This window comes from Rhinolophus sinicus, chromosome 17 (assembly GCF_057876585.1).
Source record: "Rhinolophus sinicus isolate RSI-liver-muscle chromosome 17, RSI-T2T, whole genome shotgun sequence".
Classification (NCBI taxonomy): Eukaryota; Metazoa; Chordata; class Mammalia; order Chiroptera; family Rhinolophidae; genus Rhinolophus; species Rhinolophus sinicus.
The window spans coordinates 61,306,065-61,331,735 of record NC_142517.1 but is presented as its reverse complement, the minus strand read 5'-3'; the positions used below and the strand labels follow the sequence as shown (position 1 = coordinate 61,331,735).

The 25,671-nt window shown below is 40.6% G+C and overlaps 1 protein-coding gene across 1 annotated transcript in view; it reads right to left on the bottom strand.

Moving 5' to 3' along the window:
• Positions 1 to 2,871: 2,871 nt before the first annotated feature.
• HACD2 (3-hydroxyacyl-CoA dehydratase 2) overlaps positions 2,872 to 25,671 on the bottom strand; it is an 88,278-nt gene continuing 65,478 nt past the window's right edge. Inside the window, exons 5-7 of the mRNA XM_019738944.3 lie at positions 13,902 to 14,023; positions 10,639 to 10,817; positions 2,872 to 5,883 (exon numbers count right to left, since the gene is read on the bottom strand). Coding sequence (XP_019594503.2) covers positions 5,801 to 5,883; positions 10,639 to 10,817; positions 13,902 to 14,023 — 384 coding nt within the window. The 3' untranslated portion in view covers positions 2,872 to 5,800. The remainder of the gene's footprint in view (positions 5,884 to 10,638; positions 10,818 to 13,901; positions 14,024 to 25,671) is intronic.

Sequence of the window (25,671 nt, the reverse complement as noted above, 5' to 3'; positions counted from 1 at the left end):
GCTAGACTGACCCCAGCTTGACATTTTAAGCGTGTGAGGTAGTGTAGGGGCAGCTAGTCCCAGCAGGTCTCAGACAGACAAGTTCCCGTCGGCTGGTAGACACCTTTTATATCCACCAGTAAGCAGTAAATGATAGACTCCATCTGGGGCTGCTGACACCTGGGTTCTCAGTCTAATAATTCATTTACCTATTTGATGATGGTGGTTTTTTCAAAACAAGAAAAATCTTCCCAGATCCCAGGCGAAGCTCCCATCTTGTTGTTTTCCCCCAGGTAGGTGAATGTTCTCTGATGGGGAAAGCTGCCATCAATCGATGAGTATTTTTCAAGGTGTTCAAGAAGCCTTAGCTCTGAAGATGCTTCAAGGATAAAGGTCAAGAATAGCTTTTGAAAATCCTGTGTTAGCACATCTCCCAGTCACAAACTGCATTCATATGCAAAGAGATCTCTAAGTTTAGCAGGAGAGAAAACTTTAATTTTGCGTCAACTTTTAAAACCACAGAACCCCCTCTTCCTAACATTCCCATACTCCCATCCTCACTCCGAAATCACATCCTGTGGATTTCACTCTGACATAAACAGACCACCTGCGATAGCCTATTATCATCATGGGCCCAAGCTCAACCAACTAGGATGGTTGTGGAGGACATTACCCAGTTTACATATGCCCTTGGTCATCTATTTGGTATGCCCCAAATTGGTGTCATTTAAACATCTTTCTCTTGATGGAGACTTTAAGCCTGTGAGTGAGAATAATCCCTGGCATGAATAGAAGCATTCTAAATCTGTGAGAAAACCCACAGTCCAAGAGTCAAGTTAACTCACACCCGCGCAGTGTACTGGACATGCTGCAGACGAGCATTCTCGGGGCCAGACGTGGCCTTATAAGGTGGCCTGACATTTTCTCATGGCCCAGGCCACCCTCCAAAAATATCCAGACAGAAGAAGAGTGGGAACTGACCTCCCTGAACATTTCAAAGATTAACAAGCAGGCTCTCCGTTAAACACCTGCTTTCTCAACAAAAGCTGATGGCATTTTAAAACCAAGCAGCCTGTAGGGTCCATGCTGCCTAGGGCTCTATAGTGGGAAGTGAATAGATGGAGCCTCAAAGCATGCATCCAAGATTGGTGTCTTTGCTCCAAAATAATCGTGATTTCCTGTACTTCTCCAGAATATGCTTTAAGATCTGACTGCCCTTTCTCTATATGGACAATAGGGATCCATGACTAATTTTCATTAGTGCACCTTTCTGCCCCCTCCGTGTCCTTGGCTTCCCAAGGCCCCGATCGCTTGCGAGGTGCTGCCCCCCAGTGGTGCAGCCCGGCTACAACAGTACGGGAGGTAGAAAGTGTTGGGGCTTTAACCAAGTGCAGCATCTGGAAAGGTTTCTGGATTACATCCACCAAGGTCAAAGACAGATGCAAAAGCGCTGCTGTGGTAATAAGTCTGTGCTGGAATCAGTGAGCACAAAACACCATTTCCAAACATAAAAAGGTTTATGAAATGGGTACTAGGTGCTCACGCACACAGCCTCTCACACATGTTAGTTTTGCTCATCCAATGAGAATTTTAGGGTGAATTGCCTTTTGTGGGGAAAACGACTATTTTTGGTAATGAAACCTACCCCTAAGGGGTGTCTTTAAATTTGAAAAAAAAAAAAAAAAAAAAAAGAAAAGGTTAAGTAGTCCCTCACATGTCTAAAAGAAAGTGTTTGTCAAAAAACCACACAGCCCTCTTCTAACTCTGGTTCTCAGTCGCAGGCAGGGGAATGTTAGTAAGTATGGCTATTTTTGGTAATAGTTGCTGAGAACAGTTTCTTCACCACTAAACTATATGACAATGAGCTAGTCTATGTGTAAGGCTGCAATTTTTAAATAAATAATATGAGAAACTGCAAAGCTAGTCTTCGTTCTTGTTAAAGAGAACAGAACACAGCAGTATTTTTGGAATGCTGTGTGTAACAGTAGGTCTCTTAATTATACCAATGGTAATTCCTCAGGCTGGGGCTTACATTAACATAGTACACATAATTGCCACCAAATAGGACAATGACAAATTAGGAAGCCCTGGTTTCCATTACCACCCCAAGACTGTAGAGGTGGTATTTTCTGGGTAGCCTGTACTATTAACTTTACCCCCTGGTCCTCAGTTTCAGTTGAGCTTATTTCTCTTCATGAATCAAAAGCCAATCTAGAGATTAGACTCTAGATGAGCAGAGAGGTGGTTCTAACCACTGTGCTGCTAACATCTAAGCCATGACCAGGCAGCATTGAGAAATTGTTTCCTTTGGGAATCAAGATGACACTCTTGGACAAAGGTGACAGTTAACTCTGAGGGAAGACCTGGTAGAATCAGGTGGGGGCATGTCACTGCTGGAGGGACCTGCGAGAGATCACCCAGAGAAATAACGACCGCGTTTCTCCGAAAACAAGACCTAGCCGGATCATCAGCTCTAATGTGTCTTTTGGAGCAAAAATTAATATAAGACCCAGTCTTATATAAAAGACCTGGTCTTGTAGTAAAATAAGACCGGGTATTATATTAACTTTTGCTCCAAAAGATGCTGATGGTCCAGCTAGGTCTTGTCTTTGGGGAAACACGGGACAGGAAGATTCCCTCTTGTCCCGCTGCACCTAGGTTAGAGAAGGACTCGGTAAGCTTGAAGACTGGCAGGAAGAATGATTTGTTTAGAAATGTCTTAATATATCTGTCTATTTTCCCTGTAAGTGCAGAACCATTATGATTAGCAGAAATACATTTTAAAACTGTCAAAGAAAAGAGCTTGACTCCATAGCAGAACAGAAACTCGTCCATATCCCTACACAACCACTTTCAGGCCAATTTAATGTGAAAAATCACTATGCTCAATGGTCAGTATTTCAAATCCAGGCAGAGCACACACCAGTTTATTTTGAAATGCAACACAGATCAGTATTTTATGAATACAACTTATTACTACATTATCAGGTAAAAACAGCTTCCAAATGCATGCATAGAAAGTTAAGCATAGTCTTTGAACTCCTTATTTCTAAATATACAAAAAATACATTTAAATTATAGAATTTTAGTGAATCAAAGACTTATAAAATTACAATTTTGGCTTTCACAACATAGAAAAAAATACAAAAATGACTATATATATATGGTTGTGTAATTTTTTACCCAAATTTCAAAGGAGCAGTATGTACTGATTTTGATATTTTGTTTTATCTGTAACTCAGAATTGAAAATAATTTGTAGGTTGTACCACATCAATGCCAATCTTTTATTACCAATAAATAACCCAAAGCACAAGTGGAAACGAGGGCACGATCTCTTCAGATGCCTCTTTAATGCTACCTCTCCTGTTGGAAGTTTGGTCCAGAGGAACGTTCTAGTCTGGGAGGTGCTGGATTCCATGAGGAACTGTGTCCGGTGCCTTTGACAATAGGCAGTTTGTGTTAAACGGATGATCCCAGATTAGCAAACAGAACACAGCAAGATGCGGATTAGCAGCTTGTGTCTACAAGGCACTGCGTACCTCACAGAAGTCTGACGGAATGTGGTCCCCAAGGTGGGGATCTGAAGCACCCCATCAGGAGAACAGCTGGGCAGACGGTTCCTTTTACTATGACCTGAAATGAACACGGTAAGTCTGACAAAACACCCACCAAACACCACCTTCCTCATTCACACTTCTTTGTAAGAAGACAGGACATTTGGTGGGGTTAGATGGTCTCAATTCATAAAAGAATGCCACCACTTCAAAGGAAAAATTAATTCATGTTAGAAATAAAGAAATCAGTTACTGAGAAAGGTGACTGAGGACACGGTGGCATGCCTTACTTATCTGCCATAAGCATTATAAATCTTTGATGTACAAAAATAAACACTGGGGTTGAGACCCTTTTTGAGAAGGGAGTTGTTTGCTGTGTTCTTGTTGCCAAAGTCCAATTTGATGCAATACCACTGTTTGCGACAGACTGTTTTTCACAAATTGTGACATTATAAGAGAAGCCCGAATAAAACCAATCCAGCAATCCCGAAAACTTGCATTTTTCATCCCATCTTCTATAACTAAAGACTGAAAAAATCTTATCCACATTAAGTAATAAGGCTAACATAACCCAAATTGATTCTATTTTACAGTAGAAATACATTTTGGAAAAAGAAAAAGAAAAAAAGCATGACAAATCTTTCCCACATATTTTGTTTATCAAGTACAAGAACAGATTATAATCTCAATATGCCACAGTTAAGAGTGCTTGCTGACTTGAAGCAGAATTTTAATGTTCAATTCAAAAATAGCTCATTACACATCTGCCTGCATTAAATTTTAAGCTGCATATTTTCTTCTCATTTTCATCTTATTTTCAAGCCTCTATGAAAATAAGCATTTAAAAAATTAGTTTTCTATTATGACACTCTTCTGATGTTAGCAATTATATTTGAAATATCTACTCAGTAAGCTAGACATTCAAAAGTTTTAAAGATCAACCAATTAAAAAAAAAAAGGAAAAAAAAATGGTTCCATAAAGAACATCCTGTAAAATCTAATGCATGTCTAAACTAGGGCTTTATATTTTCATCCAACCCTTTTTTGAAGAGTCTTAAATGCACAGCTGAGCAATTACATGGCACAGAGACATGGTGTTACGAGGACAATGTCTGCATGACCCGAGTATGTCTTGGCTGCTCCAATATGCGGGCTGATGCTGCTTTTGGCTCATGACTGCCTTACTGGAACACTCCACTGCCTCTGGACTTACCAGTTGGTGGGAATCACATAGGACCATAATTAGGAAAAAGATCCACATAGAAGTGAATGAAAATTTAAACATAAAATAATAAGGGTGTAGAAAGCTAAGCCTGAATGTTCTTCCGGACTACATTTCTCAAGTAACACCTTCCATGTGTTTTCAGTAATAGATTCTCTGCTCCTATGTGACTAGACTGGTTTCAGGTCCATAAAAGAGAATAGCTATTGGCAAATACATTACTCAGAGGGATTCTGAGAATAGAACTGTGAAAGGTACTTGTCATTACTAGCGATGGAGCTTTCCCTTTCAAAACTGACATTTTGCTAAAATATGAGTGAGGCTGAGCCCCAGATAAGGTAGGTTCTCTACAATGTGCACATACGTATTAAATTCAAGCTCGTTTCTTAGTGGCAGGCAGTAATGACTCAATTGAAAACAAACAAAAGGGTTCTAGTTGTTTTCTGATTATGGGCATTACCCAAAGCTTCATAGACATACATACTGTATACTTCATTCACTAGATATGAGGGGAAAGGTCCCAGCCATAACTTCAGAGCATTCCAGAGAACAAAGTTTGCTGTTTCAAAAATACAAATAGTTTCCAGCATGCAGTCAAGCACTTTGAAAAGGGAAAGCTAAACACACTGCAGACTGAAACAGAACTCTACTGCAAGTTGGGCATTCTGTTGGTACAACTTCATTACTCAGACTGTAACTTTCAAGTATGCAGTGTTACAGATCTTTATTTATCAGATACAGGAAGGAAACAGGAGGATATAAAACGCCAAATCCCTTTCTAACGCCACCATAAATATTGGAACTTCTGGTTGAAAAAGCATGCTGAATGGACTGGCCAGGATGTTTTATGTAACAGCTTTTTGTTTTGTTTTATAAAATCCCAGGCCCGTGTGACACTGGATTTTGTTTTTTGTTGTATTTTTTTAGTATTTTAAAAATAGTCCTTACTTATTTTCTATGAAACGTATTGGGAACTCAAAAAGTCTGCAGCATTTTTTTGTCATTGAAAAGTTTGTTTTTTGGAGGGGTGCAGGAACTAAGAATTATTCAAATTTCTTGTGTTCTTCAGTATGAGAAAGGACCTTTCTTCTCTGGTGTATCATGTGGAAGTATAACTGGGGAAAAACTGGAAAGAAAAGAAAGAATTGGTTAAAGAGATCATTTAAAATTGCATGTTCTATTTAAAACACGTGGACTTGAGGTCCCCTATGACTCTCCCACTATTTTCTCATCCAGTGGCCGTGGAAGGTAACAGGGCAGGCTTGGGGAAGGGGAAGGAAAGCACAGAGAGAGAGAGACCTACCTTCTCTTGCATTAGCCAAAGAGGAAGGCTGCTATGGACTGGAACGACAGACACTTTTGTCACTATTGCTACCAATCAAGATGCCACTGAGCCACCAAATCATACTCTGTACACTCTCATATTATCTTCACATTTATTTTCTGATTTTACAACAACTAGGTGAAGCATGGAGTTATTACCCGTTTCCCAGAGGAGGAATGCAAGCCCCAGACAGGGTAAGCGACTTGTCTGGGGTCCCACTGCAAATCACCCACAGAATCAGGATAAGGCTCTGGGCTCCCAACTCCTAGTCTCTCCCAAAAGAACTTCCTGAGAAGGGTTGTTCCTTGAATGGGAAGACTGAGGGGAGGGAAGAATGCTACGGAAACTGATCTGAACACAACTAAGCCAGGTTTGAAAGTAGAAAAAGTCCTTATGAAAAGACAGCCAGTATCTTAGGCACTGGAGATTCTGTTCTTGGTAAAGATTGTTTTTAAAAGTACTGGTTCTCAAATGAAGGGGTGGCACTGCCTCCCTAGGGATATGTGGAAATGGGGTGGGGGAAAGCATTTGGTGTGGCAAGCTACTGACATTTAGCACATGGGGGCTGGGATGCTAAACCCTGTAATGTGTGGCATCCCCCACAACTAAGAGTCGAACCACTCCAGATACCTAGTGTCCTTGCTGGGAAATGCCCGTTTGAGCTACCTGGCCCTCCCAAGGTTACTGTAAACTGGGGGGGGAGGGGGCCTCCATAACCACGTAAAAAACTCCAATGAGATAATACTGGCTATCCTTCCTTTCCTCCCTTTCTCAACAGCTCCAATCCTTGTTTTTTTTTTAAGACAACAACCTGTATTTTGGGGGAGGGTAATGCCTACTACTGCCAACTCTCTTGGACAGTTTTTCCTTTTTAAATGAGTTCCAGGTTGGCCAAATTTCAAATGATCCTCTAGAAGTACTCCAAGCCATCAGTGGGCACGTGCACATAGAGCTGCTAAACTGCAGAGGAGGCCCTGATGCTAAACAGGGCTGCCATCCACTCCACTCACTATGGCAGGAAGTTATCACAGAAAAGACCAGCTTGTGCATATAATTCAACAGTGAGAGAACTATTTTTGTACAAAAAGCAGAAAATTTGACAGGCTTTATAATCTAAAAACTGGAAGTAAAGATATAATTAAACCATAAGGAATGCTAATTGCAATCATTTAAAAATGTGGGGCCAGTCACATTTCTATAGATATGCTTTAATAAAGGGAAACATCGTGGCAAAGGACGCTGAGAACATTTGCACTGGTTGCATTTGTGATTACAACACCCCATGCAGGGCAGCCACAGCCTCACAGCGAGTGCAGAGGGGAGGAGGGAGGACAGTGACCTAGAAGCCATTCCTTAGGCCCTTACAGGCAGTTAAACCAAGATGGCTGAGTATCATCCCCGTAGGCAAGGGCCTGCTGGCTGCCAGAGCCAGAGGTCAGACATGGAGGGCAGACATGGATGGACTTTCATTCTGTTATGTCTTCCAGCGGTTTCTCAGTGCCTAAGAAAAAGGAATGTGCATGGGGGAAGCCAGGGGAGTGGGGACACTTGGGTTTGAAGGTTCTCTACAGCTCTAGCATCGACTTCTTGGTGACGAGAACTTGGATACACTGTCTCCATCTAAATTACCCACCATGTTCGGCTGAACCCAACTATAACGGCTGAAACAATTCCAGATTCACTGGGCTATACTGAAGACTAACCCTAAGAAAATCTTACTCTCACAGTAGTCTATTTAGAATTCCACCTTCTGCTCTCCCAGTTCAGGACACAGAATGGTGATGGTTACTGTGTGTATGTGTGTGCTCACGAGCATGCGTGTGTGCGTGTATGTCTCAGTGTGTTGGGGGAGGGTGGGGGTGTGTGGGTACCACTGCGCCCACCTTCCTGTAAGAAGATGGGCTCTCTTTCTTTCCAGGGAGGAGAAGACTTGGAGGCTGAGAGCAACCGGAAATGCTCAGTCTGGGACAAGTTTCCTTCTCAGATTCTTTGAAAACCGGAGGTGTGGTTGTGGTTACTGGCAACGTGCAGCACCCAGCTTCTTGGTGTTCTCACCCTACGTCATTGTTTCTTAGCCTTTTTGGACCCCCACTCTAGCACCAATTTTCACCAATGTGGGGAGGGAAAATATAAACAGGGCTTCGATGTCCTGCAGACACCGCAGATACTGCCACTACAGCAGAGCATGAGAGGGGCACCTTGCAAGGGACGCCAAAGCACCCCAACACGAGCACTCCCCTGGAACCACGGCTCATGGGCCACAGTTTGGGCTACACGTACATCAATGCAATAGGTCAAGATCATAAAGCAGGTCGTAATATGTGCATAGAATCAACTTCCAGTTAAAGAAGATTAAAAGAAACTTATGTTGTAGAAAGAAAACCAAATTAGGTAAAGGAGAATTCTTCTTATAAATACAAAGTTGTAGAAAGATGGAAATGTGCAGTTGGCTGGGAATGAACTGTACAAATTGGTCTCAACATTAACAACCTAAACTACTGAAAACATCCAGGGCAACTGGGCCGGCCAGCAGCACAGTGAGTGCCAGCAGACACAGATGATTTGCAGCGGGCTGCCATCCTGAGCTGGGTGGGGAGTCAGGGATTTGGAGGGAATCTTTTAATCTTTATTTGAAATGAACCTTTTTTCTTTGTCTAGAAGAGTTAAGCTGTCTTAAAAAAGGAAGACTATAGACTTCACCCAAGCCAAGTTCTCTTACCAAAGGAGGCTGGAAAGGGAAGGGGTAAGGAAACGAGGTACAGAAAGCAGACTTTTGCTGAGAGAAGTCTGCCCTACTCTTTAAGAGAGTAAGTTTGTGTTTTCTCCTCATCTTTTAAAGCCAAGAAAGAAACCCCCACAGCGCTGGGTTTGTTTTCCTTTAGGGTTAGTATCAGGGAGGGTGGCATGGGCTTGACCAGACCCCTTCTCTGTATCACGAGGTCAGCAGGCAGCGGCGAAGGCTGGCCCTGGTTGGCCACCAGAACAGAGAGTCTGGGGGTGCACAGACTCAGGTGGCCCTGGAGGGCCGTTTTGAGAATGAAGTCCCTGCTTCTTCGACAGACTAGAAATCTTACAGCAACTCTGAAGCAGGGGCCCCAAATTTCTGTCAGTGTGGTAGGGCCTGGTGATCGGTTTGATTTTGTGTGACACCCTCCTTGCCCCTTTCCCAGTTATCCCAAACGGAATCTATCGCCTATTCATTCAGAAACTTGTGAATTTAAATAAATCCTGGGGCGTTCACTGGGATAACCTGTGTTGCTCTGGGTGTGGCAAAACAGCAACTAAGAATTGTTGTTCTAGACACTGGAAATTGAAACACTAAGGGAACAATATGAGAAAGGTGAAAAGCTGTAGTTAATTTTTATGACTTAAAATTTTAGACTCTTCCATATTTAGCTTTTGTTTGATAATCAACTACCTTTTACATTTGAGAGAGATGGCCTTTAAGCCACCATGGTTTCAGCACCAAAGAGGAGGACTTGATAATTACTGAAGAGTGGGAAATGAATCATGGAGCAGTACTGCGTCCAAGAATTTCTCCAAGATAAGTGTTCACATGAAATCTGGATGCAGTTTTTTCCTCAAAATGCATGAAATACAGTTTTCCACACAGGGACACAAACATGCTGCTTATGATTGTTAGGATGACTCATGCAGTGAATGCTGTGGGCTGATGAAAAGCCCAACCCTCCTGTCTGAATTTAACCTGAGGTCCAGAGGGAGAATATAGCACCTTATAGACTAAAATAAGATTCAGAGTCACAGTGGCTACAGAAATAGCCAAAGGAGTACAAACATGATACGTCCTTGGGTAGAACAAGATCCTTTTGGATATGTGGAAATCGATCCCAGGGTTTCAACTGAACATCAGAATTCAAGAAAAGGACTAACAAACTCTTCCTCAGCAAACAGGACTCACTTCACAGAAGCCTCAAACATGGCATTTTTTCTGTTACCAAATACGCTGATCGGCACATTTGATTATCCAATATAGCCCGTTAGCAGGACTATCAAAATACTGGAAACCATCCCGAAGAGAACACTATGTTCTGTTCAGATGGTTTTAGTGCTTTTTTCCAAACAAGAAAATAAGATGGAAAAAAATAAATTAATCTATTTTTATTTTGTTATTTGTTTCTAGTTAACTTATTCCTTAAAAATAAAGTTAACTGTCTATTTTGATACAGTAAAAATGCAAAAATCTCTTTACAGTGTTTTTCAAATACCATAATAGGCAGTTCTTGAGAAACAGAAAAAGTCAAGGTAAGGCTTTAATGGCCTTTTTTGTTTTCCACTCAGTACTTCCCCCCGACAGTCCACACACTGAGAAGGGCTGATTTTTGACAGCTGTATTGAGAACGGTTCATTTTCATTCAACTACCAACAGAGAAAATTCTTTCTGGCAGTTGGCCTTCAATAAAAACCAAAGCGTTCCCAATAAATTAGATTTATGTTTACCTGGATACGGTGTAAAAACAAACAAAGGCATTTGATTCTAGATATTGTACAGCCAATTTTAAAAAACATAAGTAAATACATGCATAACTGTTTACTTACGTGGAATGTAGGAGATCATTATTAGAATTAGGAATGCATAATAGTCAAAGGAGAAATTGTATTTGTTAGGCAAACTGATGGAGTACAGGCCAGCCTGTCTGACAAAGGGCAAGGCAGCATATATTGTGAGCAGTTCTCCTGACACTCCCATTGGGTACAGCACAATGAAAAGTGTGTACCTGAAACAAAACAAAATATTCATTACTGAGGCTCGAAGCCAGCGTTAGTACAAAGATGCACTCCCACTCTTCAAATCAGTACTGGTCTTTTAGAAAGCTACTATTTATACATTTTCTGTTTTACCCACTGCTTAAATTCAGGTTTTACAAGCCAGTTTTTGAAAAGGGCTTATAGCAGGTATGTTTCTGCATGTTTTAAAATAAAATAAATGCGTTCAGTCAGCCTCAATTTTTGGCCTGACTAAATAAACTCTTCAAAGCAACTCCCTAAAATAACTAAGGTGATGCCCAATATTGATAAGGAGGAACAATGAGTCACGGTTTATATTGAAGGGTCCTGCCCAATGGGGTGGGGGTGCGGCTTTGCAGGGAGTTGAGGGGAAAGGTGTTGGAGCATGTGTCTAGGAATCCTTAGTGTACACCACGTCTGGTCTGTGGACTGAACAAAAATAGCACATCCAATGTGTGTATACTGCTACAATTACTCAAATGTATGAGGTCTGATAATTAAGTTCACGAACTAGTCCTAGAAAAAGTGCTACTGTGTTTCCCGGAAAAGAAGACCTAGCCGGACAATCAGCTCTAATGCGTCTTTTGGAGCAAAAATTAATATAAGACCCGGTCTTATTTTACTGTACCACCGGGTCTTACATTGATTTTTGCTCCAAAAGACGCATTAGAGCTGATTGTCCAGCTAGGTCTTATTTTCTGGGAAACACAGTACATACCTCATTGCTGAATATCACTACGGTCACGTTCAAAGTACTATACCCTTGGGAAACTATGCACCGACGGCAGTGCCTAATCCACCCTTCAAAGCAATTTTGGAACTCGTTTTCTGGAATGGCTATCAGAGCTGTGGTCTTATTACCCTTGATGTCCTGAATGTCATCAAAATGTCTTCCTTTCAGTATTCCCTTTATCTTCGGGTAAAGAAAGAAGTCACTGGGGGCCAGATCAGGTGAGTAGGGAGGGTGTGCCAATACAGCTATTTTTTTTACTAGCTAAAAACTCCCTCACAGACAGTGCCGTGTGAGCTGGTGCATTGTCGTGATGCAAGAGCCATGAATTGTTGGTGAAAAGTTCAGGTCGTCTAACTTTTTCATGCAGATATTTCAGCACTTCCAAATAATAAACTTGGTTAACTGTTTGTCCATTTGGCACAAATTCATGGTATCAAAAACGGTTAGCAACAGAGTTGCAACAAGTTCATGAACTTAATTGTCACACCTCGTACATGCTATTGTGAAAAGAAAATATGTGCTAATTTAAAAAAACATTAAAAAATTCATAATAGCTTTTGGTCACTATGTAACTTTTCAATCAAAAAATCTACAATTACTATCACATAGGAGAATAGACAATTTTTGTCACTTTAAAAGGACTTTTGTTTGAAAAAGAATTCAGAGAGAGGTTCATCCTATGGCACCACCTGGAAGGCATTTCGAGGTGCTAAAGAAATGCTAAAGAAATCATCAGCTCAGATTTTAAAAAGCCTTTGGCTGCAGCATTATTTACAATAGTCAAAATATGGAAGCAACCTAAATGTACGATAGGTGAACAGATAAAGAAGATATATATATATATATCTCAAACATAAAAAATTAAAATCTTGCCATTTGCAATGGATGGATCTAGAGAGTATTATGCTAAGTGATTATGTCAGATAGAGAAGGACAAATATCATATGATTTCACTTATATGTAAAATCTAAAACACAGTACAAAACAGAAATAGACTCAAGACCCAGAGAACAAATTGATGGTTGCCAGAGGGGAAGGAAATAGGGAGGTGGGTAAAAAAGGTGAAGGGGAATAAGAGGTACAAACTTCCAGGAGCAAATAACTAGGTCACAGGGATGTAATGTACTGCACAGAGTATACTCAATAGCATGGTAATAACTTCATACGGTGACACATGATTACTCGGTTTATCGCAGTGATCCTTTGTAAGGTATATAAATGTTTGCCAACTATGTTGCACACCTGAAACTCACATAATATTGTACGTCAACTATATTTTAACTATAAACAAAATAAAAACATAAAAAATCTTTGGTTGTTTGTGGCTGACAGTAAGCGCTAGGCTCCAAAATTCCAGGTATAGGAATTGTGCTGAGAAAGCTCTGATGATAAAAGGAAGGCATGTTCTCCATTGCCAACTTTAGCCATTCAAAGGAAGATGGTACAAAAGGAAGAACCTTCCATTTTGCCCATGGAAAACAATGGACAAAAGAATCATTCTCCAATAGTAAAATCAGGGCTTGGTCAATAAAATGTCCCTATAATCAGGTAAACAGCTTTCACAATGCCTGCCCACGTTGGTCAGGAGTTGCTATGTTTTTCCCATTCTTCCCTTTTCCTAATAAAAATGTTTAGTGAAAAAAAAAAATTCACATACTTTAAGCGTGGAAACAATTGTTCTATGTCTCTAATTTAATCACAGAACTCGTCTAGAAACGCCTGTTTTCTTTCTATGAAATGAAGCATTTGTGCCCCAAGGACAATTTTGCTCCTTTTGCTTTGACAATTGTTTTCATACTCTTTTCCAACTCAGAAAACTGCTTATAACTGTCTCATGGATGAGTTCAGACAGAAAGATGAACTGTCAACCTTTTATCCAATTCATATGAGTATTACCAGTAAAAACAATGAAAGCAAAATAAAACTGATAAGATAAACTGCCATCTCATGTTTGTTATTAATTAAAAATTAATTTAAGAGTAATAGCTTGTTGACAAAATTGAGAATAGAATTGGACTTGGTCCAAAAACTATCATAATGGCAGAAGCACATCAGTAAAATTTGATATGGACAAAAAAGGGATGCTATATCAAGTCTCCATTGAATAATTTAACTGAAAAGAATTGAGCCAATAAAAATAACTTAAGTATAAAAAATGTAAAACAGTGTTTCTATTAATCAAAATTAAGTAGATTCCGAATCCTGATGACATCTACAGACCAGATTTCTACCCAACCCCTGTCTCCGGCAATTTTATTTTAGGAACTTGGAGGCAGGCGGTATTTAGGCAATACCACAGTGATGGATTTCAAGTTAGTCTTCATTCCCTGTGCTTCTTTACCTGGCCCATTTGATGAGGTAAGGCAGATGGTTTAACAGACTGAATGTATAAAAGGAGTAACGGATAATTTCTGTGATTGTCCAGGCGATGACAAACAGGAGGACGCTGTCTTCACTCTGCACCTGAAGGAAGAGGAAAACAGAAGCAAAAGCCAAACCACTGTAACAGAAAGCACTCACAGTGTGCAGCCCAGCCCGCCCCTTACTGAGCTGGGGGGTTGACGCGGACACAGCCCCCGGTCTATCCTCAGTGCTTGCCACATAAAGGAACACGTGCCTATGACAACAAGTGTACAGAGCCAAGCGGGAAGAGGCAAGGGAGAAAGAACTCAGCTTGCTGATGAGTGAGAGAGGCAGGGACTGGGAATTATATGAGTGTTATCTCCCAAAAAGAAATAAACATAAAACTGAAAACAACAAAAGAACAAGATAAACAAATGAAGGAATAAAAACTCATAGACACAGACAACAGCTTAGGGGTTTAGGGCTTTAGAAGAGGGTAAATGGGGTCTAATATATGGTGATGGAAGGAGAACTGACTCTGGGTGGTGAGCACACAATGTGAGATATAGATGATGTAATACAGAATTGTACACCTGAATCTATGTAACTTTACTAACCATTGTCACCCCAATAAACTTTAAAAAAAAAAAAAAGAAAGAAACATGAGTGAGTGTCACTGGCTAGCCTGATTCAGAGAATGTGAACTGATGTTAGTGGGAACCAGAGCAGTTAGACAAGAAGGGCAGAAGGGCAAATTGGTGAAGAGCTTGGGATTCATTAATAAGAATTTTAATTTGATTTGCAAGACAACTTGGAACCTGAGGAAATTTAAAGGAAGGGGAATGTAATGGTTAAAACACAACTGAAGATGAGGCTAATTCACTGGGCAGGATGAACTCAAGTGAGGGAAGAGCTGGAGACCATGTATAATAAGAGGTAAGGCCTATTTATTCTCTTCCACTGGTGACTTCTTCCCCCAGACCAGGTCCGGTTTAACTCAAGGATTATAGAAGCTTCCATGCTAATCACAAGAGGTAGCTAAAGCCAGAGAGCTTTGGAATTCCTAGCCTCCTCTGAAGTTGTTTTCATGCTGAAAAAACAATAAGAGAGCCCCCTAGGTATTTTTTTAGGATGTTCTCACTAGATGCCTTAGACTGCAAATCTTGCACGAAAACCTTTACTGTGGTTTTTAACTTTCAGTACCTCCCCCAACCCACCCTAGCTAGGTTTATCACGATCCTTGATGCTTGAAAATCAATAATATGAAACAACCTTGCACTGCAATTCACTTAAGTTTTGTTGCATTCAAAAACGGTGGTTGGAGAGTTGGATGTAAATAAGAAAGTCCACTGAGTAAACTGAACAAACATCAATTGTAAGATGGATCTTTCCTATCTTACTCTTAACATCTAATACAGCCAAGGTATATGGCATTCTAACCTTAACTTTTGCTTCTTGTATTTGCAATGTTAATAGTTTTTAGCACTTACATTCTTCCTCAGAAAGTGTACATGGAGCGATCCACCTACACAATGAAATAAGCAGTCATTTACATACCTATTAACTAAATTGCTCTGACAAAGAATTTCATAAATGCAAAGTTACTATTCTCTAAAAATACTAAGAACTTTATACTGTCAAGAGCAAGAGTACTTTTTGTTTTCCTGGTGCTCTCATATTAGTCAAAGTGAAGCAAACGCTAACACCTCTAAAGCTTTCCTGTTTCATTTTTCAGTCTGTCCCCAAATCCTGGCTTAAAACCCATCTATAATAAAATATAATTTCAGAGCACATTTTGCTTTCTGATATATTTTGTAATCCTCCTCCTCTTGAGGAGAGATGTTTTTGTAGCTGAAGCCTTGCTTCAAGATCTTTGGGTACAACAGTAAGTTCTTCTAATATTTTACACTGTAATCGCCTTGAACGCAGGGAGTGTGTTTTAGTCATCTTTTGATTCCCCAAAGCCACTGTATGCTTTTTATAAATAGGAGCTCAATAAATATTTGTGAAGCAAATGAATTCAATCCTAATCAGGTCATTCCAAGACTCAGTTCCCTGCTTTTTGAAACCTGATATTAGTTTCTGTGTAGTCTTAATGACCTTCAAGTAGACAGGTAACAAACAAAAATCCCCAAACCTCCCACTCTGACCCAGCCTAGATTTGATTCACCCCTACTCCAACCCCAGTTAGACCTGAACCAAAAGAACTGTAACAAACTCAGACTCAGGCTAAACGTGAAAGCAGTCTGCTCCCAGAGTCCAGCTGTAAAGACCACGTCATCATTTCAAAGAGACGGAGGACAGGGGAAATGACTATGTTGTACAAATGATATATTCAGATCAATAGGAAGTGCAACATTATTAAGAAGGGACTTGGGCAGAGTCAGAAATCAAGCTTATCTGATTTGCAGATAATTACCTAATAACACAAAACAGAGGCAGAATGTAATGAGTTAAAACCGGTAAGATCAATGAGACTGGAACACATATTTAGACACCCACATTCAAGCAGCATTATTCACAATAGCCAAAAGGTAGAAATAACACCTATGTCCATCAACAGTTGAATTAATAAACTCAATATGACACATACATATAATGGAATATTATTCATTCTTAAAAAGGAAGGTAATTCTAACTAACATGCTACAACACGTATGAACCTTGAACACATTATGCTAACTGAAATAAGCCATTCACAAAAGGACAAATATTGTATGGATTCCACTCATGTAATACTCCGAGTTAGTCCAATTCAGACAGAGTGGAGACAGAAGATTACCAAGGGCTGGGGGTGGGAGGAAATAGCAAATAATCATTTAATAGGAATGGAGTTTCAGTTGGGCAAGATGGAAAAAGTTCTAGAGGTGGAGGGTGGTGATAGTTGTACAAAATGGGAATGTACTTAATGCAACTGAACCATACACTTAAAAATGGATAAATGTAAATTTTATGTTATGCATATTTTACCACAATAAAAAAAATGTGAAAACCCAGTGAGATCAAATTTAACAAGGCTAAATGCAAAGTAACATGATTCAGCAATAACAAAATGACTCCAGTACATAATATAGAAGACCCAACTTCATGAATCCAAGAGAGATGGAGTTTTTGGGTGAACCACAAGCTTCATGAGCCAAGAGGGTACACGTGGCTGTTCAAACCAACCAACCAACCACCCACCCATCCAACCACTATTTGGCTACACTAAGCGTCTCCTCTCCATAACTCTATTCTAAATAGATTAGACCCCACTTAGAGATCAGAGTCAGTTATAAGAAACCCTGAACTAGCAAAGCTTACTTTGGAAAAGAGGGTTAACTACTTCAAAATATCATGTGCATGAGGCATATGGACAAGAAACTAATGGAAAAATTAACAGGGAGTAAAACGCCTGATTAAAAATAAGAAAACTAGGCCGGCCCAGTGGCTCAGGCGGTTAGAGCTCCATGCTCCTAACATGGGCCACTGGGCTTTCAACCACAAGGCTGCAGGTTCAAATCCTCGAGTCCCGCAAGGGATTGTGGGCTCCGCCCCCTGCAACTAAGATTGAACACGGCACCTTGAGCTGAGCTGCCTCCCAGATGGCTCAGTTGGAGCGCATCCTCTCAACCACAAGGTTGCCAGTTCGACTCCCGCAAGGGATGGTGGGCTGCGCCCCCTGCAACTGAAATTGAACACAGCACCTTGAGCTGAGCTGCCGCTGAGCTCCCGGATGGCTCAGTTGGTTGGAGCGCATCCTCTCAACCACAAGGTTGCCAGTTCGACTCCTGCAAGGGATGGTGGCCTGTGCCCCCTGCAACTAGAAAACAGCAACTGGAGCTGGAGCTGAGCTGCGCCCTCCACAACTAAGACTGAAAGGACAACAACTTGACTTGGAAAAAAGGCCTGGAAGTACACACCGTTCCCCAATAAAGTCCTGTACCCCTTCCCCAATAAAATCTTTAAAAAAAAAAAAAAAAGAAAGAAAACTATGTAACATACCAGTTGACTAATAAAACAGGCCACTTCCCCACGCTGTGTGCTCCTAGACCCTGAACATACTCAAACCGAGACTGCTCAGAGAGTCTTAGGTGGTAGCCAATGAGGCTTCCAGCTGCTTTTCTTTGGGAAGGGGTATGCATATAACCCGTGTATGGAAAAGGCATCAAACTCTGGCTAACCCTAACTTCCTTGCACGAGCTGAAATTTTTTCAGTTGGGAAGAAAAATGGAAGTACTTCTTATAATTTTCCTTCATCAAAGCAGGCAGGAGAGAATGACTTAAAAGACCTCTTTCATTACTGATTGCTCAGTGTGTAGAATGGGAATAGTTCCCAGGTTCCCCCTCCACCCCCCCCAGCCCTAGAGAGTAAGGTCTCAGGTCTTTGGAGAGTTCAGGTCTCATCTCAGTGGCTTCCTCAGCCCCCAACACAGGTCTGGACACAAGGAATGTGTGGAATCAATACCCCCGAACTTTAATGGTATCTTGTTTTTCTTTTTTGAAAGCAGGAGTTGCGAAAATTTTTCTACCAATTGGGAATCACCTTTGTATCAAGGGCCAGTGACTCAGAAAAAGAATCAACTGATAGCATCACTAAAATAAAACCAAAGCCAGCTTAGCTTTGGAGTGGTTTTTTGAGGGGCCAAGGACTAGGATTATAAAAAGTCGATTCAGCTGCTTTTTGAATTAAGAACTAGAAACATATAATTTTATTAATTATCAAGAATGAGGGTTTTAATTTATTCTCACACAGATTTGCACTCAAATATCCATAGCAGCATTACTCATAATAGCTAAATGTAAAACCCAAACGTCCTGCAACTCATGAATGACTAGACAAAATGTGATCCACACCCACACGATGGAGTACGATTCAGCAACACACGCAAGTACTGACACAGGCTACAACATAGATGAACCCAAAAATATGCTGAAAGAAGCCAAATGCAAGGTGGGAGGGCTCAGATGGTTAGAGCGCCAGCTCTGAACAACAAGGCTGCCGGTTCAATTCCCCCGTGGAATGGTGTGCTTGCTCCCCCTGCAACTAAAGATTGAAAAGGCGACTGGACTTGGAGCTGATGGGCCCTGGAGAAACACACTGTTCCCCAATATTCCCCAATAAAATTTATGAAAAAATTTTAAAAAATGATTAGCTTTATATTAAACAAAAAAAGAAAAAAAAAAGCCAAATACAAACAACCATGCTTTGTGTGATTTCATGCATATAAAGTGTCCAGAAAAGGCAAATCTAGAGACAAAGTAGATGAATGGCTGGGTGGGAATGGGAGTGAACTATTAAAAGTGCATGAAGGGTCATAGTGTGGTGATGAGAATGTTCTAAACTGGATTATGGTGATGGTTTAAGCTTGGTAAATTTACTGAAAGGCATTACATTGTATGCTTAAAATGGTATATAAATTTTATGGTACATAAATTATACCTCCATTAAGTTGCTTTTATAAAAGAAAATGGTGTTTATTTTAAATGCATATTATTGCCTTTTAAAGGAAAAGGGGGCGTTTAGGGCAAAGGGGTTCGAGAAGGGAGGTAAGGGGAATTTATCAACGTTTACAAAGGAAAAGAGGGAGACAAAAGGCAGGTTTAGGGCCATGTTTTAAAGTTGCATATCCAGTCATGGCACAAATGGGGGAGTGGGTGCAGGATAGTCCTGCCTCCCAGGAAATGTCCCTCTGCCGGGTACACTAAGCTGCATGTTGGACCCTCCAGGCTGGTTTCCATCCCCTGCTCTTCAGAGGGGAAGGAGGTGCTGGGTGTGGGTGGCTTGTGTAATTTAGCCAACGGAGTTTACATAGAAATTCAAGCTGGAGAAATGAGTACAAGAGAAAAACCTTTACACACAAATAGCACCACGTTTGACTTTAAAAGGCTCAGGGAGTATCAGTACATGAAAAGCTGTCATTTTTATTATATTCAAAGAAAAACAGATGGTGCCACGTAAGAAAGTCACTATTGTAGAAACTCTATTCTTAGTAGTTTGGAACCAGCAGCTTACCACTGTGGTCGTTAAAAAAAAAATACCCTGATCATGTTTTATGTGTTTTTTCCTCTTTTTAATACCTCTTTCATTTGTGAAGTGAAGAGATTTTTGTAAAATCTACGAGGTGAGGACTAGTCTGTTCTTGGCAGTACTGTGACGAGTATGTTTATCTTAGTCTGTTCTGGCTGCCATGATCCAATACCATAGACCGGGCGGTTTAAATAACAGAAATGTATTTTCTCTCCGTTCTAGAGGCTGGAAGTCTGAGATTAGGGTGCCAGTGCATTTGGTTCTTGGCGAGGACCCTCTTCCTGACTTGCAGCTGGCTGCCGTATCACTGTGTTCTCACGTGGTGGGGAGAGACAGAGTTCCTACAGTCTCTTCTTATAAAGGGCACTAATCTCATCGTGAGGGCCCCACCCTCATGACCTCATCTAAACCTAATCACCTCCCAAAGGCCCCACTTCCAAATGCCATCATTTTGGGGCTTAGATATGAATTTAGGGTGACACATTCAGTCCATAGCAATATTCCAGATCAGGTGTTGGCGAACTTTTTCTGTAAGGGTTTATAGCAAATATTTTAGACTTAATGCCATATGCGGCCTTTGCCATGCATCTGTCTTCGTTGCTTTCTTATACCCTTTAAAAATGTAAAAACCATTACAAACTGCATGCTAGATTTGGCCTCAAGGCCGGCTCCTGTTCTAGATCCATTTGACGCCCCAACTTTCCCTTCCTGTTAACTCCAACAAATATTCTTCATCCTTCCTTTGCCAGTCTCTGTGTGTGTGTTGCCGGGGGTAGGGTGGGGGATGAGGTATACTGCGGGGAGGACAATATATCTATAACCAGTGGACATTAATTATGTAAAGAGGAAGTACTCTTATAAGAACATGCGTATGTGAGTTTTTCATGCTACGTCATCTTAGCATCTCAGTAATTTTTTTAATGTTTGTGGTAAAACATACCTTAACAGAAAATGTACCATTTTAACCATATTAAATGTATAATTGGGTGGCATTAAGTACATTCACCGTGTTGTACAATCACCACCATTATCCATTTCTAGAACTTTTTCATCATGCTAAACAGAAACTCCGTACCCATTCAACAATAACTCCCCATTCTTCTCTCCCCCTGGCCTCTGAACCACTATTCTACTTTCTGCCTTTAAGAACTTGCTTATTCTAGGTACCTCATTTAAGTGGAATCATACAGTATGTGTTTCTGTGTCTGGCTTATTTCATTTAGCATAATGCTGTCAAGGTTCATCCATGTTGTAGCCTGTCAGAATTTCTTTCCCATTAAAGGCTGAATAATATTACCTTGTACATAAATACCACATTTTACAAACTGATGCAACTGTTGATGGACATGTGAGTTGTTTCCATCTTTTGGCTGTTGTGAATAATGCTGCTATGAACATGGGCGTAAAATACCTGCTTGAATCCCTGCTTTTGATTCTTTTGGGTATATATCTAGGAGTGGAACTGCTAGATTCTATGGTAACTCTATGTTTAACTTTTTGAGGAACCGGCAAACTGTTTTCCACAGTGGCTGCACCATTTTACATTCCTACCAACAGGGCACAAGGGCTCCAATCTCTCCACATCTTCACCAACACTTGTTATCATTACTATTTGTCAAAGTAGCCACCATTTCATAATGGTTCTCATTGTGGTTTTGATATGTACTTCCCTAATGATGAGTGAGACTGAACATTTTTTTCATGTGTTTATTGGTCATCGGTGTATCTCCTTTGGAGAAATGTCTCCAAGTCCTGTGCCCATTTTTGTTTTTTAAATCATCTTTTAAATAATTATGGTGACACCAGCAGTAAAAATAATTGTACCTAACAGTTACTGAACTCTTACTACATGCCAAGGACTTTACTCATAATATTTCATTGAATCCCCATTTTACAGATGAGGAAAGCAAAGCTTACAGAAGTTTGAACCCAGGTCTGTGCCCTGAAACTCATTTCTGACTTGTCTTCTTGGCCTTCAGGCCGTAAACAGATGCAACCACACACGCACACACGCACGCACCCCTTGCAGTAATGGGGAGATCCCATGCAAAATCAAAAGAAACTTTGAAGGAACTCATATGCAAGAAGAGCCTGGAGAACAGATATAATAAAAGTGACCATTTCATAGCATCAGGAAAGCCACCAGTTCTCTGAAAACGTGGCCGACCTCTGAGGAGGGCTCCCTCACTGGATAGGATGTGGGATACCAGAGGGACTGAGTGGAACAGGCTCACTGAAAGGACTAAGTATAAAATAGTACAGGTCACTGCTGTCCAGAGGCATTTTTAATATGTCCATGAAATGACTTTTAGTTGTGGATCAACTGACCCAAGACAGAATCCAACATAAGAACTTGGAACAAGCCCTAAAGAATTCCCAACAGTTAGTGTGAATCTTCTTCCCTGAACCCTGCTTGGCTAATAATCTTCACTGCTTTGTTTAGCCCTGTTTTCCTTCCTGGGTTTAACTTACTGCCAAGACCCCTAAAAATCTATCTGAGAGTTTGTTTCTCTTTTCTATCTCTGCTACGCAGAAATGAAAATAATGAAAATACAAAATATGATTTTAATTAAAACTAAAAACAAACTCATAAACACAAAGTTAAAAAATGAGAAAAAAAGACAGAATGGAATACCTTACAAGGCAAGCCTCTGGTTTTCCAGAGAAGTGACTCTGGTTTTCCAGAGAAGTGACTTATCTTAATCATCTCATATTTGCCTTTGGGTAAGATTCATTCACCTAAGCGCCTCTTTCCCTTCCCCTTACGGAGGAGTCAGCATGGAGGCTGAAAGCTCAAGGTGGTGAGCAGGGTTGGGAAGCTGTGTGGAGATGTAGGTCAGTGGACCTGGAGGCCAAAGACATGGACAGATGAGGGAAGGTTGGGGGCTACACACAGGTATGAACCAGAGGCCTGGCAATTTAGGATAGGGAGGTGAGGGAAAGACACAGAGGTGGAAGAGATGGTTAGTGTGGCTGAGAAATCAGTTATGGGGAGTAAATAAGTAAACCAAGCAAATGAACCAATATAGTAAAAGAAATGGACTTCTGTTGGAGAAGGTATTTTTACAAACATGGAAGGAAAAGCGCTAGAAAGAACGCTGAGGTGTTGGATTGTAATTGGAGGAATCAGTATGAACTCATGATCACACACACACACAGTTACATACTTTTAGATGTAATGAGTAGACATGTATGTATAAGATGTATGTATGTATGTACTTGTATATGTACATATATGTAGATACGAGTACGTGTATGTATATCCTAGCCCAGATCTTGCTTCCTAAACACCATCTTTCATGAAAAGGAACCAGGTTCCTTGGCAAAATGGCTCATTCCAGGCCTGGGGCAGGGGAGCTACAAGGTGAGTCTGGAAATCTTTTTTGTCTGAAAGTCAGGAAATGCTCAACAAATGATAGAGACAAGTTAAAAGGACAAGGAGAAAGGGCTCCCACTGGCCAGATCACTGAGAATTTTAGCATCAAAGTAAACAAAAAAATCACAAACACTAGATTATATAAAAATTCCTGAGTCCAAATTGATATAAATAAAATAAATGAATAAACAAATGGGAGAAAGGGAAAGCTATTCCTTATAGCAGGACGCCAATTAATACATGTAAAACAAATGACAGAAACAGAGCATCACCACTTGGTAACCACCATAGAGGTGACTGATACAGGTAGGAGTCATTCCCACAAAACACAAATTAACAAAAAGAGGAAAGGGTGACCTGCAAATGGAGAAAGCTGGCAGACACGAATAGGAGCAGATGACTGGGGTCGTCACCAGGGGTAGGATGGGTGGTCAGGCACTACCACTGCATGTATTGCCCTGAGAAGAGCATGACACTATTTCTGTAGCATTCCTGCCAAGGATGCATGGCTTGAACTGGTTACGCGGGAACACTGGATGGATCTAGACTGAGCGTCACCCTATAGAACCTAATGCCTGTACTCTTTAAGATGATCAAGGGCATGAGAGACAGAGCACGGATAAGAAGCTCTTCCAGACTGATGGCTCTAAAGAGACTTGACAACTACTGTGTTTCCCCAAAAATAGGACCTAGCCGGACGGTCAGCTCTAATGCGTCTTTTGGAGCAAACATTAATATAAGACCTAGTCTTATTTTACTTTAAGACCGGGTATAATATAACACTGGGTCATATATTAATGTTTGCTCCAAAAGATGTATTAGAGCTGACTGTCCGGCTAGGTCCTATTTTCAGGGAAACATGGTAAATGTAACAGGCATGTGGCAGGAACCACAGCACCATGTTCCTCCTCTCCCGCTGATTACCCTAGTGCTTAACATAATACCTGGAGCATAGAAGACACTTAGTAAACTATCTGCCATTCCAAAACAGGGGAGAAACAGAGACATTGTTTGGCCAGTTAGTGAAATCTGAATGGGGCCTGTGGACAAGACTATCCTTTTGCACCAGTGTTGGTTTCCTGATTGGAGGGTTGTATGCAGGTGATACAGGAGAGTATTTGACACATGTACTTAAATATGTAGGGGTGACAGGACATCAAGTACAGCTTGCTCTCAAGGTTCAGAACAAGACCAATGATAATAGGTGTATAAATACAGAAGAGTGGGTGAAAGAACAAATGCAGAAAAATGCCAATAGCTGGGGAATCTGAGGGAAGGGAATGTGAGTTTTTTGTACTGTTCTGGCAACTTTTCTGTAAATTTCAAATTATTTCAAAATAAATTTAAAAAACTCATCGACAAGCTAAGCAATCATTCTAGGGGCACAATTACAAAGAAGCAAATACAACAATCATCTGATTTCTAGATACATTGTTATTAATATGAAGCCTCCGAATCTGCTGGAAGAGGCATGCTACAGACCACAGAAAAGACATTAGAATATTTACAACAAAACATATAAATAAGAGCACATTAAGAGGGGGTAACTCGAGAAGGAATAATAGATTTAATGAGGACCCACAATTTGTATCAACGTTACTATTGTCTTAGACTGTACATACTTCGAGGGCAGGTCCATAAAATTACTTTGAAGAGGGGTTAGCCTAGTTATATAAGGCAAAGTAAAATTTTTAATAAATGCTTTAGAATAGGATAACGATGATTAAGATAATAACTCCCATTAGCAGGGCTAATTATTCCTTAAGTATTATAAAAGTAATTATGTGTAAATTTTCACCAGCCAACTGAAACTATTTTAATAAGCACAAAAACCATTCATTTCTATGTGAAAAGTCAATTAATATATTTGTTTTAAATCTCAGGACCTAGAAAAGAATTCAAAGTAGTTATACAGAAATTTGTCATTAAAAATTTTTGAAAAGATTAGGTTACATCATAGCTAACATGTAGCTAACATTAATTGAGCACTTACTAGGGGCCAGGTACTCTTTTAAGTGCTTTACATGTATTAATTAACTCCCAAGACCACTCCATGAGGGGAAACAACTGGGAGACTGGACCAGTTCCTCGGAGCCCCCTCAACTGGGGCAGCTGAAGTGTGGCAGGTGGTCCCAGCATCCCATTCGTCCTCTGCCTTATCAGTTATCCTACTGTATGGTATTGCTGTCTGCTCGATTCTGCTCCTGTACTATGCTGGAAGCCCTGTGAGGACAGCACCCATCAATTTCCTTTTTCATGTATGCCTGTGCTTAGTGCAATACCCAGAGCATAGACAACACTGACTAAATATTTGCTGAATGCATAAGAATGAATCAATAAATAGGTGGTGACCATGTGCAGTCTGAGCCTGCATGTTCTGCC